Below are 17,252 nucleotides of genomic sequence, written 5' to 3' on the forward strand. Positions count from 1 at the left end.
GAGCAGATCAGAACTAGGCAGGCGAAGCCGGGCTGGAGAGGCCGCTAAGTCCCAGGAGCCAGTAATTCTGAGTCACAATGTGATGAACCATGAAACAGCAGACACAGAGTGGTCAGGGGCTCCGAGAAGGCAGAGTGCTGCCCCCCAAAACCGTCACCCAGGACTTGGGCGGGGAAGAACGCCTCCCAGGAGCAAGGACCCAGGACTGAACTGTGTCTGCAGGTAAGCCCTCTTAACCGAGGTGTTTCCTCTGCTAAGAACACCCCGAACCGCCAGGGGTGATGTTCAATTTCAGCGCTCGCTAAGAAGAGGGAAGGGATGTGTAAGCCACACGATTCCATTTTCTCCACCCCGCCCTGCCTTCACGTCCTCACGCATCCAATGAGCAAGCCCCTTCCACTCCCGAGTTTCTGGGAGAACACGGTTGCCCCGACAGATCAGAAAGTGTCCTAGAATACAAGCAGGAGGCATGTGTCATTTAGGGTCCGGTTCAGCTCATGTAACAGAAAACTCCGGCTCAGAGCAGCTCATACATATAAAGGTCTATCCTGGCCCATCAAGAGGATCTGAAGACAGGCGATGCTCCACGCACTACCCCCCCCCCCCCCCCCCCCCCCCCCCGCCGCATCTGCTGCACAGAGATCTCAGAGCCCAGACTCTTCTGCAGCGCCCTCTGCTGTCCCTGTTGATGATCTTTGAGAGTGCCTCATGCTCCACTGCGTTAACTTGGATCATGCCATCACATCTGCATTCCAAGCAACAAGAAGAGGGAAAAGGCTGGTAGTTTGACTCTTTTTTAAGCAGTCTTTCTGAAAGTCCTCCTCAACAATCCCACTGTCACCTCCTGGGCCAGAACAGAGTCCCAGGGCGACCAGGCCGATCTACAAAGAAGCCTGGGAAAGGCAGTCTTTGGCTCAGTCTGTGTGGTTCGTTAGAAGAGAGGAAGTGGGTGGGGGGGGGGCGCCTGGGTGGCTCAGTCGGTTAAGCATCTGACTTCGGCTCAGGTCATGATCTCATGGTTCATGAGTTCAAGCCCCGCATCATGCTCTGTGCTGACAGCTCAGAGCCTGGAGCCTGTTTCAGATTCTGTGTCTCCCTCTCTCTCTCTGACTCTCCCCCGTTCATGCTCTGTCTCTCTCTGTCTCAAAGATAAATAAACATTAAAAAAAAAATTAAAAAAAAAAAAAGAAGAGAGGAAGGGGGACGGAATTAGCTGCCTCCGCTTTGAGTCGCATCTTGAGGGATGGGAGGGAAATCCATAGATGCTCAGGGAGAATATCATGAGCCCGGACCCGAGACAGAGACTCATGGGATCGATGTGTGGGGTCCTAAGAATTTGCCCTCCTCTGCCTGAAAACTCCCATGCCTGTGTTTTCTTCTTTTTCCTGAATTTGGAAGGTGTGTATGTCGACTCTAATCATTAGACATTTGTTTCTTGGGGGTCGTTCCAAAGCGAGTTAGGAGGGAGCTGGGAAGAGGCCTGAGCCCAGGTGGAGGGGGGACTGAGAGGGAAGGTTCCGGCAAGGTGGCAGGAATCAGGGCCGACTCTTCTGTGCTCTCGAGGCTGTTTTCTGGCGACTGGAGTTTGAAAGCTGTGCTATTCAGGGGACATCTGCACCCGGAAAGCTTTTCCGGGGCTTGTCAGGAGCTGGGCTGAGTCATTAAAATCCTCCTTGTGGGAAAGAGCCACCTTCTTGATGTCGATGAGGAACTTCTGTCTGACAGACGGCCCGGGACTAATCGGGACTTCCCGAATGCTATTCCTTCCAGAAATTTCTGGGACACAGGAAGCAGGCAGCGCTAACCCAGGGGAATGAAAATAAAATGTGGACCCAACATTGGGATGGAAGGAGACGCCGTGACATTCGTGCTTACTGTCTGGCATTTGATGTGCCACAAAGTAAGAACTAAATTCCAGGCTTCTCACACTTGCTTATCCCAGGAGCCCATAAAAAGAAATCAGTCCCACCACGTCTGTGACGAATAATAGAACGTTCCTGAGATGGTTTGATCTTCCCTTATTGTATCATCACCAGAACATTTTGTGTCATTCTTTTTTTTTTAATTTTTATTTACTTTTGAGAGAGAGAGAGAGAGAGAGAGAGAGAGCATGAGCGGGGGAGGGGCAGAGAGGGAGACACAGAATCCAAAGCAGGCTCCAGGCTCCGAGCTGTCGGCACAGAGCCCGACGCGGGGCTCAAACTCGCCAACCGTAAGATCATGACCCTAGCTGAAGTTGGACGCTCAACCGACTGAACCACCCAGGCGGCCCTAAAAATTTTGTTATTGTTTATTTTTGAGAGACAGGGAGAGGCAGAGAGAGAGGGAGACACAGAATCCAAAGCAGGCTCCAGGCTCCGAGCTGTCGGCGCAGAGCCCGATGCGGGGCTTGAACCCACAAACCGTGAGATCGCGACCTGGGCCCAAGTCTGACGCTCAACCGACTTGAGTCACCCAGGCGCCCCATGTGTTCTTTTTTTTAACATAGACTTTTTTTTTAGTTTATGTATTTATTTTTTGAATTTTTTGAAAGAGAGAGCAGGGGGCGGAGAGAGAGAGAGAGAGGGAGGGAGTCCCAAGCAGGCTACACGCTGCCAGCGCAGAGCCTGACGCGGGGCTCGAACTCACAGCTCTGAGATCACCACCTGAGCTGAAATCAAGAGTCGGACGCGGAACCAACCGACTGAGCCCCCAGGTGCCCGGAGGTGTTCTGTTCTATCTTCACGTTAATTCATGTACCAGAGCAACAGGGACAGAACCCGGCAACAGAGAAGGTTTTGGGGGGGGGGAGGCGGATGGGGGGGGTACGACATGGCCCCACATGGTTTCCAACAACCGAGAAAAAAGAAGTGGGGTCAGCACGTTCAAAAGCTCCTTTATTTCTTGGTTGTTTGGGCAGCCAGCTGCTGGGTGTCTGGAGGAGTCAGGCGGTGGAGGTGGGGAGGGGGCGGGGGCTGGGCTCGAGGGGAGGACAGACGGTGTGGGAGGGGTCGGGAGGGGGAGGTGGGGAGGGGCTGGGGCTGGGCTCGAGGGGAGGAGGGGCGGTGTAGGAGGGGTCGGGAGGTGGAGGTGGGCGGGGCGGTGTGGGAGGGGTCAGGAGGTGGAGGTGGGGAGGGGCGGTGTGGGTGGGGTCGGGAGGGGGAAGTGGGTGGGGCAGGGGCTGGGCTCGAGGGGAGGAGGGGCCGTGTGGGAGGGGTCGGGAGATGGATGTGTGGAGGGGCGGGGCTGGGCACGAGGGGAGGAGGGGCTGGTGTGGGAGGGGTCAGGAGGGGGCGGTGGGCGGGCGGTGTGGGAGGGGTCGGGAGGAGGGTCGGTGTGGGAGGGGTCGGGAGGTAGAGGTGGGGAGGGGCGGCGTGGGAGGGGTCGGGAGGGGGAAGTGGGTGGGGCAGGGGCTGGGCTCGAGGGGAGGAGGGGCCGTTGTAGGAGGGGTTGGGAGGCGGAGGTGGGGAGGGGCGGTGTGGGAGGGGTCGGGAGGTGGAGGTGTGGAGGGGCGGGGCCTAGGCACGAGGGGAGGAGGGGTTGGTGTGGGAGGAGTCGGGAGGAGGGGCGGTGTGGGAGGGGTCGGGAGGTGGAGGTGGGGAGGGGGCTGGGCATTACTGGAGGAGGGGCAGAGTGGGAGGGGTCGGGAGGTGGAGGTGGGCGGGGCGGTGTGGGAGGGGTCAGGAGGACGGACGGTGTGGGAGGGGTCGGGAGCGGGTGGTGGGCGGGGCGGTGTGGGAAGGGTCGGGAGGTGGAGGTGGGGAGGGGCCGGGAGGTGGAGGTGGGGAGGGGCGGTGTGGGAGGGGTCGGGAGGGGAAGTGGGTGGGGCGGGGGCTGGGCTCGAGGGGAGGAGGGGCCGTGTGGGAGGGGTCGGGAGATGGAGGTAGGGAGGGGCTGGGGCTGGGCACGAGGGGAGGAGGGGTTGGTGTGGGAGGGGTCGGGAGGTGGAGGTGGGAGGGGTGGTGTGGGAGGGGACGGGAGGTGGAGGTGGGGAGGGGGCTGGGCATTACTGGAGGAGGGGCAGAGTGGGAGGGGTCGGGAGGTGGAGGTGGGAGGGGCGGTGTGGGAGGGGTCGGGAGCGGGTGGTGGGCGGGGCGGTGTGGGAGGGGCCGGGAGGTGGAGGTGGGGAGGGGCTGGGGCTGGGCACGAGGGGAGGAGGGGTTGGTGTGGGAGGGGTCGGGAGGTGGAGGTGGGGAGGGGGCTGGGCATTACTGGAGGAGGGGCAGAGTGGGAGGGGCCGGGAGGTGGAGGTGGGGAGGGGCGGCGTGGGAGGGGTCGGGAGGTGGAGGTGAGGAGGGGAGGGGGGCTGGGCATGACGGGAGGAGGGGCAGTGTGGGAGAAGGCGGAGCAGGTTTGGTGGTGATGGAGGCACTGGCCTGGGCTGCAGGGAACCAGAGATGGTGAGCTTCAGTCCCCCCTTCCGGCCCGTGTGTCTGTCTGTCTCAGTCCTCCAGGCTCCTCTGCTAAGCAAGCTGACTTGTCCCCATGACGAGCGAATGGCCCCAGAATGCGCCCTTCACAGGGGCCCTGACAGCAGAGGGCCTAAGTGACCCGGTCAGTGGGGCGCCAGGAAACAGGGGAGTGACCCCGGGCCTGCCGCCTCTCGGGACCGCCGTGAGGGGGACAAGCAGGTCCCAGGGACGCGGCCTGTGCAGAGGTGCTCAGCCTTGCTCTGCTGGACGCGTGCTTGAACTGAGGAAATACGGCCCGAGGGAATGGCTCAGGGCTGGAGGGGGTCGCTAGCAGAAGACTAGTCAGTCCCAGGGCGTCCACATGTCCCCTCTCGGTGGGAGACCCGGGAGCTCCGAGGTGGCTCTGGGGGCTTCTGGGCTGCGGTGGGGGGGTGGGGGGGCAGGAAGCGCCGTCTGAGCACAACAGACTCAGGCCCAAGACCGCCAGCTTCCTCCCAGACCCCTTAGTCCCCGTTCGGTCTGGGCTCAAACATCTCCAGCTGAGCTCAGCCTCCTAATATAAGAGTGCTTGCAGGTGGGCAGCTGGAGAGAGGCCTTCCACGACTCAGGACTCAGAGATGTCTGCGCCCCCCCCCACCTCCCCCAGGGCTGGTGACCAGGGCTGTGCCCTCCAGCTGCATCCCGGGCCCGGCCACGCCCACTGCCCCCCCCCCCCCCAGGCCCATGAGTCGCTGGATGGTGGCACCTGCCACGGACGCACGTATGGTCTGTGCGCCCGTTTGCAAACTGAAAAAGGGTTACTGTTTATGGCTTTGGCCTCAGATACTTCGGTGTTCGCCCTCCACCGGCTCAGCCACGAATCACTTCCATTCCGAGAGTAAGGAGCCCTAGAGACCAGTCGTTATAAATTCAAACTTTCAGACGCCCGCAGAGGACACAGGTGTGCGTAGGCAACATGCCAACGTGCATTCAGGTTAGCAACGCGCAGCGACCACAGGTCATGTATCTGACCTGCTGTGTGTACTAGTCACGGCTGTCTGGAGAGACGGAAGCAGCGGGATATACTTACACACACGAAGAGCTGTGTCATCAGGCAGCTCTGGAGGCTGAGATGTCCCCGTCTGTAAGCGGACTGGGGATCCAGGACAGCCAGTCCAAACCCACAGGCCAAGAACCGCGAGTGCGGGAGAAGGTGGATGTCCCAGCTCACGCAGCACGCAGAGGGCACCAATGCCCCTTTCTCCTCCTTTTTAGCCTATCCGTGCCTTCACCGGGTTGGGGGAGGCCCACCCACAGCGGGAGGGAAATCTGCTTTACTGAGTCCCTGCACTCAAATGCTACCGGGATCCAGAAACAGCCTCGGAGACACGCCCAGAGTCATATTTAACCCGACATCTGGGCAGCCTATGACCCACTCAAGGGACACGTAAAATTACCCATGAGGCCGTAAGCGCGCTTGAATCAGCATTTCCTTTTCCAGCTGGGAAGTTCCTCTATGACTTATGTTTCAAGCCGTCTCTCTCCCTCCTCATCCACGCACCGGTAACTGTGGATGTGCTAAGACAATGTGCCTCTGAAAGAACGGGTCAAGCCCTCCCCCCAGTCACCACGTCCCTCTCACACAGGACTGTGGCCTCCTGTTACTTCGATGTGTTAGAAGCACAAGGAAGTCTCCACTAATCAACCTGCACCAACGTCGCAAGAAGGAAAACGTTATTCTGCGAGAGGCTCCAGTTCCCTGACGGAGTTACCTCGAGGGTCAAAACTCGGAACAGCCAAAACACTGCCAAAACTCTGTATCTGGCAGACATAAGGAGACCGTCTTCTTTTCCACGCTTTCCCCAGCGTCTAGATATTCTAAGTGGCTCAGGGCAACGTGATTCTGCATCGAGGTCCTGGAAAGCATCCAACTGCTCTATATATAATTTAAAGTTTGGCCGTTAGACTCAGAGCAGAATTATTTTTAAACGTGGACAAGGACACAGAAAGACAGCAGGCCGGGGGAGGAAGGGGCTGCCGAGGCATTCCCTAGTCTAGCAGATGACTGAGCACTGGTTCACGGACTTTCCAAATTCTGGGAAGAAGGAGAAGGGATGTGAGGCATGCGGAAAAGGGTGATGGCTATGTAGTGTTCTTGCAGATTAGCTCCAAGCGGTCCCCATGGTTGGAAAGGAAGGAAATTGCCAAGATGAGGGACGGAGTTAGAGCCTGCAGCCTGGGCAGGGTTGAGGCCCTTCGACCAACAGCCCGGAAGGAAAAGAATCCTGCCAGCAGCGCGGGGGGCTGTGCGCAGAAGGCAGACCCTTCCCTGCGGAGCCTCAGATAAGCCTTGAGACCCCGGCCGACGCCTTGCTGCAGCCTGTGACAGACTTTGGGCAGCGGCTAACAGAGCTGCCTGAATCCCTGACCCCTGGACAGTTATTCCTGTGACGTGAGCTTGTGCTGGTATACCACAAAAGTTTGGGGCTCCTTTTAGGCAGCGATGGGGAACTAGCCCTCAGGTCATGTGCTTCTGGAGGTCCCTACAGCCCGCAATCTCCCCTCTCCTATCAGGGATTCTATCCTAAGGCCAAAGCTACATTAAAAAAAAAAAAAATCAGTCCAAGGTTTGAAAAAAACTATTGAGATACATGTGTTGCAAAAGAATAAGAAAGGAGACGTGGTTCTGTCTTTCCACCTTAGCTGGAGAGCTGACCCTCCGAGCGGTGGGTCTGAGCTCCAGCACAGGTGGGGAAGAGTAATGTTCACACACATGAACCACAACTCTGCACACATAGACCCCAGCTTGTGCAAAACAGACAAAACCTTGGGGTATCTGACAACGCTCAGCCTTATCTCTTTTTTAATTCACTCTCACATGTTTATTCCCAAACCATACACTTGCAGGAAAAGAGAATTCTCACAATAAGGAAAAGGAAATAAAAATATCTCGATCTGCTTACATGTAGATGCACGCACGTGTGCACGCACACACACAGGCTTGTGGTTTTTGTCTCTCATGACATACCCTGAACATATTTCCATGTCAATAGATATTTATCTTCATAATAGTAACAATAATTGAAAACTTCCAGTGTGTATTTTTTTGAGGCATGTGACTTTTTTTTTTAACGTTTATTTATTTTGAGAGAGCACGCGCAGGAGGGACAGAGAGACTGAGGGAGAGAAAGGAAGAGAGAGAATCCCACGTGGTCTCTGGGCTGTCAGCACAGAGCCCGACGTGGGGCTGGAACTCACGTACTGTGAGATGATGGCCTGAGAGTCTGATGCTTAATGACTGAACCCCCAGGCGCCCCTCAGGTGTATATTTTTACAATAATTTACTTAACCTATTGTCATGTTTGGACTCAGTTCATTTCTATTGTTTTGTCTGTTGCAGACAATTCAATGACAATGACCAATCTCTAACTTCAAATTTAAAAAGTATCAATTGTCCAAGAAGCTATAAAGGGCTTTGGGCTAAAATAAAATTCAGTGTGCACCAACTTTCTGAAGCGTAGGATGCTCTAGGAAGGGGTGGGTGATTCTAGAACACACACCTGAGGCTGGGGGTTCATGGCCTGTGGGTGCAGCTTGGCTCCCTCCTCTGCCCTGGGAGAGTGAAGGGCACCCACCAGCCATCTACCCGCCCCTCCCCCAAAGGCCCAGACTTCCTTTTCTGCAGCCCCTACCCTGCTCAGGCTCACAGGCAGTCACTCAGACTTGGCAATCATCAGAACACTCCTGGGGCTTGTTAAAAATACATACTGCCGGCCGCACTCCAAAGGTGGGCCTCAGGGGTTGTGCTGGGGGAGGGGAAACCAGGCCCGGTGGCTCTGATGACCGCGGTGTAGGGACTCACCAGTAATTCTGACCTCCAGCCTCCTCTCTTTTACAATACAGTTTTGATGCTCAGAGAGGTAAGCTAGGGGCTGGGGTGGAGCTGGGACGAGGCAGGCACCCCATAAAGGTGTGTACCCCCATCATTTGGCTGGGGGGGGGGGCGTCTACAGAAATGGTTGTTCGTGTTGCTATCACAGAGTTCTCTGGGTTATCTTCACAAGTCCGGGGGCTCTTTTTCCACCTTGTACCCACTGGACAAACATTTCCTGAGCGGCTGCAGTCTCGGGCGTGTGCTATCCCCAGCCTGCACGGTCCATGGGCGTCTGTGAGCGGTTTTCTTTGGGGTAACTGTGACCCAGCACAGGGCCGTGCTCCCGGTCACACAGGCCTCTAAGAGGGACCGGCTCCACATCCGAAGCAGGTAACTGGCAGTGAGCTGAGCTCTGTAAAAAGTCGGCCGGTCCATCCGTCACCGACATGCTGCATAGGAATGTTTTAGGTTTGGACACTCCCAACAGTGTGGGAGCTTCTGGCTGACGACGCAGGAGCTAGTCGGGGTCCTTAGGTAAGAACTTAGGTCTTAGATCCCCCCACCCCAGGCCTTTCCTGCCCCCCGCCCCAGCTCCACTGGCTTCTGGACATCCAGGTCTGGCGCCAGGATGTCGCTAAGGCCACCTCGCGGGGTCACTTCCTTCTCCTCCAGCCGGGGGCGGGCCCAGGGCTTGGACACCGCCAGCCAGCTCTGCCCACTTTTGCCCACCGACTGGAGGATCGCGGCACGTCCCCCCGCCCCGGGCCGCAGGTGAAAGCAGGGAGAGCACAAGAGAAAGCGGGGGCGCCCGCAGCGCAGCCCGGGAGGAATCCAGCGGGAAGCGGGGAGCGCCTCGGTCGGGGTTCCGGCCCCCTACGTGGGGCGCTCCCTTCAAAGGCTGCGATCCCGCCCACCTAGGACGCTCCGCCCACCCGCGGTGCCAGTCCCGCCACCTGCGGGGCCCCCTACCCACCCCGCGCTCTCTCCCGCCCGCTCCCTTCCCCCCCCGCCCCCGCCAGCGCCCGCTACGCCCGCCCCCTGCGATGCTCCGCCCACCGGGATACACCCGCCACCTGCGGCGCTCGCGGCCACCTGCCAGGCTTCCCCAGCCTCTGCGATCCCGCCCACCCGGGACGCCCCGCCCACCAGCGGTGCGCCCGCCACCTGCAGCTCGTCCCCCACCCCGTGCCACCTGGAGCCCCCCCGCGCCGCCTTGCCCCCGCCCACCTGCCGCGCTCGCTCCGCCTCCCCCCCACCCCCGGATTGCCCCCACCTGCCGCGCTCCCCCACCGGCGGCTGGCGCGCCCCGGCCCCGCCCCCGCGCCCCGGAGCCCGCCCTAGGCCGCCCATTGGCGCGCGCGGCGCGGCCGGGGCGGACGGTTCCGAGTGGCGGCGGCGCGGGCGGGGTCCAGGCTGCTGCGCGCCCGCCCCGGCACTGCTCGGCCTGCTCGCCATGGACGACGACGACGTCTCCGCCCGCAAGGGCTCCTTCCGAAAGTTCCTGGAGCACCTCTCCGGGGCCGGCAAGGCCATCGGCGTGCTGACCAGCGGCGGGGATGCCCAAGGTGCGCGGCCGCCCGGCCGGCCGGGGAGGGGTGATGGGAGGAGGGCCCGGGAAGCGGGGACGGGGTGCCCGGGGCGAGCGGGGAGCGGCGATGGGAGCCCCGAAGAGGCGAGGAGGAGGGGGTGCGCGGATAAGACGAGGGTGGGGGCCCGCCCCGGCGCCCGGGAGCCGCAGGGGGGCCTTCCGGGGCACGAGTGGGCGGAGCGGCCTCGGAAGGGGTGGCTGCGGAGGGGGGGGGCAGGAGGAGGGGGGTTGTGGCCCGGGGACGCTTTATCAGGAAGATCGGTTAATTTCCCACCCCCACGTTTATGTTTTAAATTGGGGCTGGGGACGGGGTCTCCCGAGGTCATTTCTCCTCGGAGTCGTAGGGCGGGGCGATGCCCCTCCGAGGCTTGGGGAGAGCGCGGCCCCCCGGATGCCGCGGCTCCCTCCCCCTCGACCCCCCTCCCCTTGCGGGAAGAACGGCCGGTCCCCGCCGCGCGTCCTGCGGATTCGCGTCCCCGCGCGGCGCGGGCGGGCTCCCCGCTGTTGCATTGCGGGGCGCGGCGGGGAGCGCGAGGGGACCCGCGCGGGGGGCCCCGGGCCCGGTTTCCGCCGCTCCGCTGACAAAACCGAAGACGGGAATGGGTCGCTAGGCCCGCCCCGCCGGCCTCCTCTGGGGGGGAAGGACCAGGAAGCCGGGGACTCCGGGGCGTCGCCAGCGCCCGGGGCGCGGACTCCAGCCCTCCCCGCCACCCCCACCATGTGGAGGCCGCCTTGGGGAGAAGGGGACGCAAGCCCCGGGCCGCAAACACCCAAGAGATGTTTATAGTTAAGAGGGGGGTGACCCGGCCACGCCCGGCCTCTGGCGCTGGGTGCACGTGGGGCCACAGGAGCTCTCGGACGGTGGGGTTTCCTGGCCCAGGTGCATCGATGGGTGGGGCACGCCGACCGCTGGGAAGTGGACCCGAGGCGTCCTCGCAGCCTAGAGATGGCCGGGGCTGCAGGCGCCCATCCAGCTGGGTCTGCTGGTGTTTTCTCCCCCCTCCTGCTCCAGCCGGACGCGGGCGCGTTTCTGGGCCACGCGAGGCGGAAGGATGCTGGAGCGCGCTGCCTGGCACTTCCCTTCCCCCCACCCCCCCCCCACCGCCCACCGCGCCCGTGACCTTCCCGTTGCCCTTGAGCCGGGCGTGGCTGGCTCGGGGGCGGCAGGTTGGGGCGCTGTGGCCTCAGCCCCGCCCTTCGCGCGTCTACGTGATGCCGGGCCAGTCGCCACCCTCGCGCCCTGCGCCCTTGGCCCTGGGCACCCGGCGCGGGGACTGTGTGCTGCCCGCACCGCGGAGCGGGAGTCCCGGCGGGAGTCCCAGCGGAGCCGCCTCCTCTTCCACCCTGGGAGGCAGCCGTGCTGCTCACCGCCCCCCTTCCCCCACCCACACAGGCCCGCCTTCCCTTCCGGAGCGGGGACCCCCGCCGGCTGATCGAGCAGTTCCCCCGGTGACCTAGCATCCTAGGAAAGTGATCCCGGGAGTAAACATTCCGGAGGCGCGAAGTGTTGTGACAGGGCACTGGCCCGGCCTGGAAACACGGGGGAACACCGTATTGTCGCTTAAGTAAACACCCGAGGCGTGCCACGTGGAGTCCGGGTGGGGTCGCCGTGGGGCTCCGAGTGGCTTCCCCGTCAACCGGCGGCTTGAAAAGCACGTGCGTGTGGAGACGTGGGCTGGCACACGTTCGGAAGCATCCTGGGTGACTCTTAATCTGGGCCTCAACAGGGGGATGCACCGTTGGGCAGGAAGACGAACTGGCTTTTAAACCACAGGGCTTCGGGGTCAGAGTTTCGAGGTTGTTTTACAATTAAGGCTCTGTGTCTGGTGAAAATACGTGGACGGGCCATTCTTTTGAACCCCTGTCCAAGAGCTTGCTCAGCTACCTGGTAGGTGACGTGCACGGACTCGAGGTGATGGCACAGGAGAGTCAGCATTTTCTGTCGCTTCTCCTGGCTCAGCCACCTGTGAGTAGTTGCAAGTAACAAGAGGCCAGTGAGTCCACACAGCTGGTCACTGGGAGAGGAAACGTTGAGAACCAGACACGAGAAGGCCGCTCGGGTGGTGTCAGGTTAATGGGAAACGCCTGACACTCTCAGGTGGGCATCGGGCTGCCCCTGGGAGAGCCTCCCGTGGTCTGGGCATTTATCCCGCGGAGCTGAGGCCTTCGACTCCGTGTTGTCTGGAACTCCATGGGAAGCAGCATCTCCTGCTTTGGTATTTTGAGCTCTGACTGAGGGTCTCCATCCGCTTCTCTCTGAGAAGGCTCCTCCTGGCATGTGCTCGGTCAGTCTCAGCAGCAGCAGATTTAGAGACCCCTAGAGAAGGTTGTTCCTAGAGATGCTGTCTAAGAGGCTCTGTTCTTTTCCCATTTTATCTGGATTCCAGATTCTGTCAGCCAAGATAGGAGAATTTTGCTCATAGCTAAAGATCCAGGAGAGCATGTACAAGCCTTAATTTCAAGGTAGTTTTCTTTTTTCTTTAATTTTTAGAAGTCTTTTTATTTATTTTTGAGAGAGAGAGAGCGAGCGAGCGCGAGCATGAGCGCATGAGTGGGGGAGGGGCAGAGAGAGAGGGAGACACAGAATCCGAAGCAGGCTCCAGGCTCCGAGCTGACAGCACAGAGCCTGATGCGGGGCTTGAACCCACAAACTGTGAGATCATGACCTGAGCCGACGTCAGACGCTTAACCGACTGAGCCCCCCAGGAGCCCCACAAGGTAGTTTGCTAATCCGGTGTGGAATGATGGTCGGATTCCACGTGGAGGTGACCATGGCTACTATTTGGGGGGCTGGGAGCGCTACGCTTCCCGCCTCCAGGCCTCATTACGTTACTCCACAGTGCGTATGTCTTCATTTTCGAGGTGGGGAGAAGGTCCTACAGGCTCGCGAGTGACTTCGTTAAGGTCACGTGGCTCATATGTGGCAGTTGGCAGGATTTAGGCAAAGCCCTGTGAGCTCTCAATCCCCAGTACTTCCCAGCAGGCCATGCTCTCCGGGGGCCTTTCTTCGGTGAGGCTGTAAAGTTCAGGTCCAAGTTAACGCTCCAAAGTGGGCAAAGCCCAGCTTGCTCAACATTGTACGGATGATTTTTCCACAGCTTTGTGAGGGGAGCAGAAAACGCCTGTTTACAGTGATAGCACTGGGGCAGCCGAAGCAGTCCCACGTCGATACCAGAGTGATGGAGTGCTTTTGTTTTCTACTCGAGTTTCGTGTAATTATTTAAAAAATAAGAAGAAGAAAGAAAAAAAAAGTCCCCTCATCTGTATTCCCACAGCCCCCCACCCCGCCCCTTAAGGAAGGCTATTTCTAGACCTTGTTGTTCTTCTCATTCTTTGGGTTTCTTCTGTTGTCGCAAGGACGTCTGCAAGTTTAAACTGATTTTCCACCTTGCTGGATGGACAGCCTTTCCATGACTAAGCAGCCACCCTCCAGCAAGATTGTGTCACTCACCAAACATGATTCAGAGTGTGGGCTCCGGAGCAGCTGAGAAGGTGCAGGAACCCAGGGCAGCGAGGCTAGGAAGGCTGAGTCCCTCTTTCACCCGAGGCAAACAGTATTCGGGGAGCTCACATGAACGGAGTCTGGATCCGCCTTTCCAGCATCAGCAAGAATAACTTGCAGGATGAGTACCTGCCATCTGGGCTGTGCAGGCGCTACTCTGTGCTAATTTAGTGCACACGGGGGCAAGCGGGCTTTGTGGGGAGCTGCCTGCCTTCAGCTCTAAGTGGTAGACAGGGCCGGTCCGCGTGGGTGCAGAGGGCACGGGAGGAGGGGGACCCCAGTGTCTCTCCCCAAGTGCATTTCTGGGGTCCAGCACAGGACGCGGCACGGGGCCGGCTCTCGAGTGTTTGCTACGCGGCTCCCCTGACTCCCCTGACTCTCACTGAGGCCTGTGGGCCACTCCCCGTCGCAAAATGCCGGGCGACTGGAGTTCTGGCTCCTTCCTTTTCTCATGAAGTCATTTCGATGCCTGAACCTCACTAATCAAAAGCAGTCCTTCTGCAGAGCAGTGCCTGGGAACGCCAAGGCCTCGAAGATTCGAACTTGAGCACCGTAGTCGGGAATGTGAGGCTCTCTGGTCTCGGGGCCTCGGGCACGAGGGTGGTCCTGCCGTTGAGCACGCGAAGCCGCAACACCGCACTGGGCCCTGCTCGGGTGGGTTCCTTCTGTGTGCGCCAGGAGCCCAGCTCGATGCAGAGGGAAGCGGGGGCCTGTGGGCATCTTGTCTCCGAGGGCTCTGGGGCCCCTCACTGCCCTGGAACTCTGTCTGCATACGTTCTGTAATGGTTTTTTTTTTTTTTCCACTTAAGATGTAATAATTAATTTAGCAAAAACTGTTGCGTCCTGGCAGCGGTGTGTTAGAATCACAGCGGTAACCCCGTGAGCGCCGCGGGCAATCAGCCATCGCACCGTTTTCTGGAACTGTGGCACACACACCGTGTGGCACACCCAGGTGACTTAGACTCTGGACACTCGGTCGTCTTTCAGAAAAACTCAAACCCGGTTACGGGAAGCAAACAGCTTTGGCTCGGGACTGAAACGTTTCATTGGGGGGAGCCGGGGGCCCCCGGGGGCCACTCTGCCCACCAGAGAGGCCATCAGGAGCCATCACCGTTAGAAACACAGAGACGGGCCGGGATGGGGTGACAGCAAACGTGGGGACCCAAAACTGTATGCTTGCTGTGGTTGTAATTCGGTCAGGAGGGTGTATTTGGACAACGGGCAGGGGGCTTTATGTTAAAAATGGTCGGGGTGCTGTGTGTCCACCTCCCTCTTCTCAGCAAGCTCGGCAGGGCGCTCTGTCTGTGTTTGGTGCGCCTGCCCGGGGGCCCCCCCACCCCTTTTTCCCAAATGTCTTTGCTGCCATGTACTTAGCGTGCCTGGAATTACACACGTTGTACCTGTCAGGACGAGAGTGTGGAGAGAGTGTGGAGCCTCCCAGAACCCTGGGGCTGTTGGGGGTGAATAGCCTGGTTCCTGCTCTCCACCAGGGTCCCGCCAGGGTCCCACTCTCCCCTGGGCAGGGCCTCCCGTGCTCATTTGCATAACAAAGCCGCAGAATCACTCACCTGCTGTCCTCTCCCCAACTCCTTTCTTGCTCCCCCTGCCTCTCCCCTCCTCCCCAGTGAGGGTCTTCCATCCAGGGACGCTGCCCCGCCCTCCTGCCCCTGGGGGCTCTGGAGCTTTGTCCCCCTGGTTTCGCAGAGGCCACCCAGGGGTCTTGCTGAGGCGCATTCTGGTGTTGCGGGTCTGGGCACCGCACCTCTGGTCCCTGTGGTCGGCTCAGGGCCACGCTGGAGTCGGGGTCCACGGGGCAGCTCGGCCCATCAGGACGAGGACCTTGACTGGGAGGGTTGCGCATAGGACTCCTTGCATAAAGCGTGTAAACAAGTGATGTGGCTGGACGTGTCTTCGACTGGGAAACGGTTGGCAGAGCAGGTGTGGTGGCCGCCCGCGGCCCTTCCTCCTCGGCTCAGCTCTGGATTAATATTCCTGGGGTTTGATTCCCCTTCCCGTGTCCTCCTCCCATCAATGGGCGAGGCTGCCTGGGTGCGGAGTGATGCCCGGGGCAGACGGCGGACCCCCTCTGTCAGGGAGCCTGACCCGGCAGACAGCCTGTTTCTGGAAGGCCCGGGACACCTGTGCACAGAGACTCTCCACACGCCCCATGGGGGGCTGAGGGGTGAACCAGCGCACAGTACCCTGGCATGGGGGCGGGGGGGGGGGGGCGTGCAGGGGCTGGGGGAAGAAGTCAGGGCCAGGTGGGTGAGGTTCCGGGGAGGGGCAGGCAGTGAGGACTTTGGATTTGCCTTGTGGGTTCAGGGAAGCCACCTGAGGTGCGGGTGCAAAGCCCAAGTTTAGGGTCTCATGAGGAGCAGGGTTGGGCCATAGCTGGAGGGTTGCAGGACTGGAGCTGGGCCCCTGGCAAGACGCCCCTATGGCGGGGACCCAGGAGGGTCGGGTGACTTTGCAGGTGGAGGGTTTGGCCTCAGGTAGGAGCTCACAGTAGGGCAGGAAGAAAGGCAGAGCCGGGAGCAGCGGTGGAAGCAGGCAGGTTGGTAGAATGTTCTTGATGGCCTTGCTTAGACTAGTGAACAATGGGAGGTCCAGGGAAAACCCATCAGCCGGGGATGAGCTGTTAGGTGCCTGGAATATTCTCTGCCTCTCCAAGGAGCTTTGCTCTGATGCTCCCGGCAAGAGACCACACCACTGTTACGGTGTGGATTCAGAAGTAGATTCCACTGCTGTGCGATAGAAACCAGGCTCCCACATGAGGCCCATTATGGATGTCACTATGTAGCCACTGCATTACAGAAGGGAAAACAGGGGCTCCTGGGGGGCTCGGTCGGTTGAGCGTCCGACTTCGGCCCAGGTCGTGATCTCACGGTTTGTGGGTTCGGGCCCCACATCAGGCTCTGTGCTGACAGCTCGGAGCCTGGAGCCTGCTTCCGATTCTGTGTCTCCCTCTCTCTGCTCCTCTCCTGCTCGTGCTCGCTCGCTCTCTCTCTCTCTTTCTCCCCCTAAAATATAAATAAACATAAACAAATTTTAAAAAGGGAAAAGAAACAGGAGACGTTAATTGTAAATGTGTATTTTATTCAACTTAGTATTTCAGTCCATCATTAATATAAAGACCATTAATAGGACGTTTCACTTTTTTGTTTCCGTGCTGAGCCTTGACATGCGCTCCGTTATCTGACACAGTGCATCTTGGCACAGTCCGGGGCCGCCCCAGGGACAGTGGGGCTTCAGCCCCTGCGGTGGCTGCGGCCGCTTGGATATAAAGGGTCCCCCCTGAGTCTTTGTGTGGAAGCTCGGATGGCGTGCAGGGGACTGCTGGCTGTGGTCTCGGTGTCCGTGGTGGGCACTGGGACGCGGTGTGTGGCAGGCTCGGAGTGCCTGGCCTCTCCCGCTCCCTGTCACCCAGGCTTCCCCGGGGCGGGCATGCTGGCTCTGCTCCACCTCCCACCGGACCCCACACCCAGTCCCCCAGCCCCGCTCTGCCCGCGCTCTCCTCCTTGGCAGTGTATTGGTTTCTCGGGCCCGGGAACCGTACATTTGGCCAGTGATGTAGGGCACCAGTGCCTGGCGAGGAGACGATGCCCCATCTGTGTGCACCGGACAGCTGGACGAGTGAACGCGTGCCCACGTTTTCCCCCGACTTTTCACGCGGGCAGTGATGTGGATAGCGCAGGATGCGGGGGAGCTCCCAGCTTGCCACCTGATCCCGGGGGAGCCAGCCCCCGGACACGGCTCTCCTGGTGACCTCCCCCCCCCGCCCCTCCTACCTACATTATTAAACGGGGAGGCTTAATGGAGAACCTTAGGCACAGGAGCAAGATAACGGTGCTTTAGCTTGTTTTCTGACACGCGCTGACGGCTGCTTCGGTACAAAGAGGCGCGTGAATTCGGACAGAG

General features: G+C 59.9%; 1 protein-coding gene across 5 annotated transcripts in view; it reads left to right on the plus strand.

The window, feature by feature from the left end:
- The first annotated feature begins 9,583 nt into the window (after positions 1-9,583).
- LOC123590870 (phosphofructokinase, platelet) overlaps positions 9,584-17,252 on the plus strand; it is a 55,341-nt gene continuing 47,672 nt past the window's right edge. The window contains exon 1 of one of the 5 annotated variants that reach the window (XM_045464467.1): positions 9,584-9,809. In XM_045464467.1, the coding sequence (XP_045320423.1) occupies positions 9,698-9,809 (112 nt within the window). In that variant the 5' untranslated portion in view covers positions 9,584-9,697. The remainder of the gene's footprint in view (positions 9,810-17,252) is intronic. The other 4 variants (XM_045464469.1, XM_045464466.1, XM_045464470.1 and 1 more) reach the window with 4 other exon arrangements.

This window comes from Leopardus geoffroyi, chromosome B4 (assembly GCF_018350155.1).
Source record: "Leopardus geoffroyi isolate Oge1 chromosome B4, O.geoffroyi_Oge1_pat1.0, whole genome shotgun sequence".
NCBI lineage: Eukaryota > Metazoa > Chordata > Mammalia > Carnivora > Felidae > Leopardus > Leopardus geoffroyi.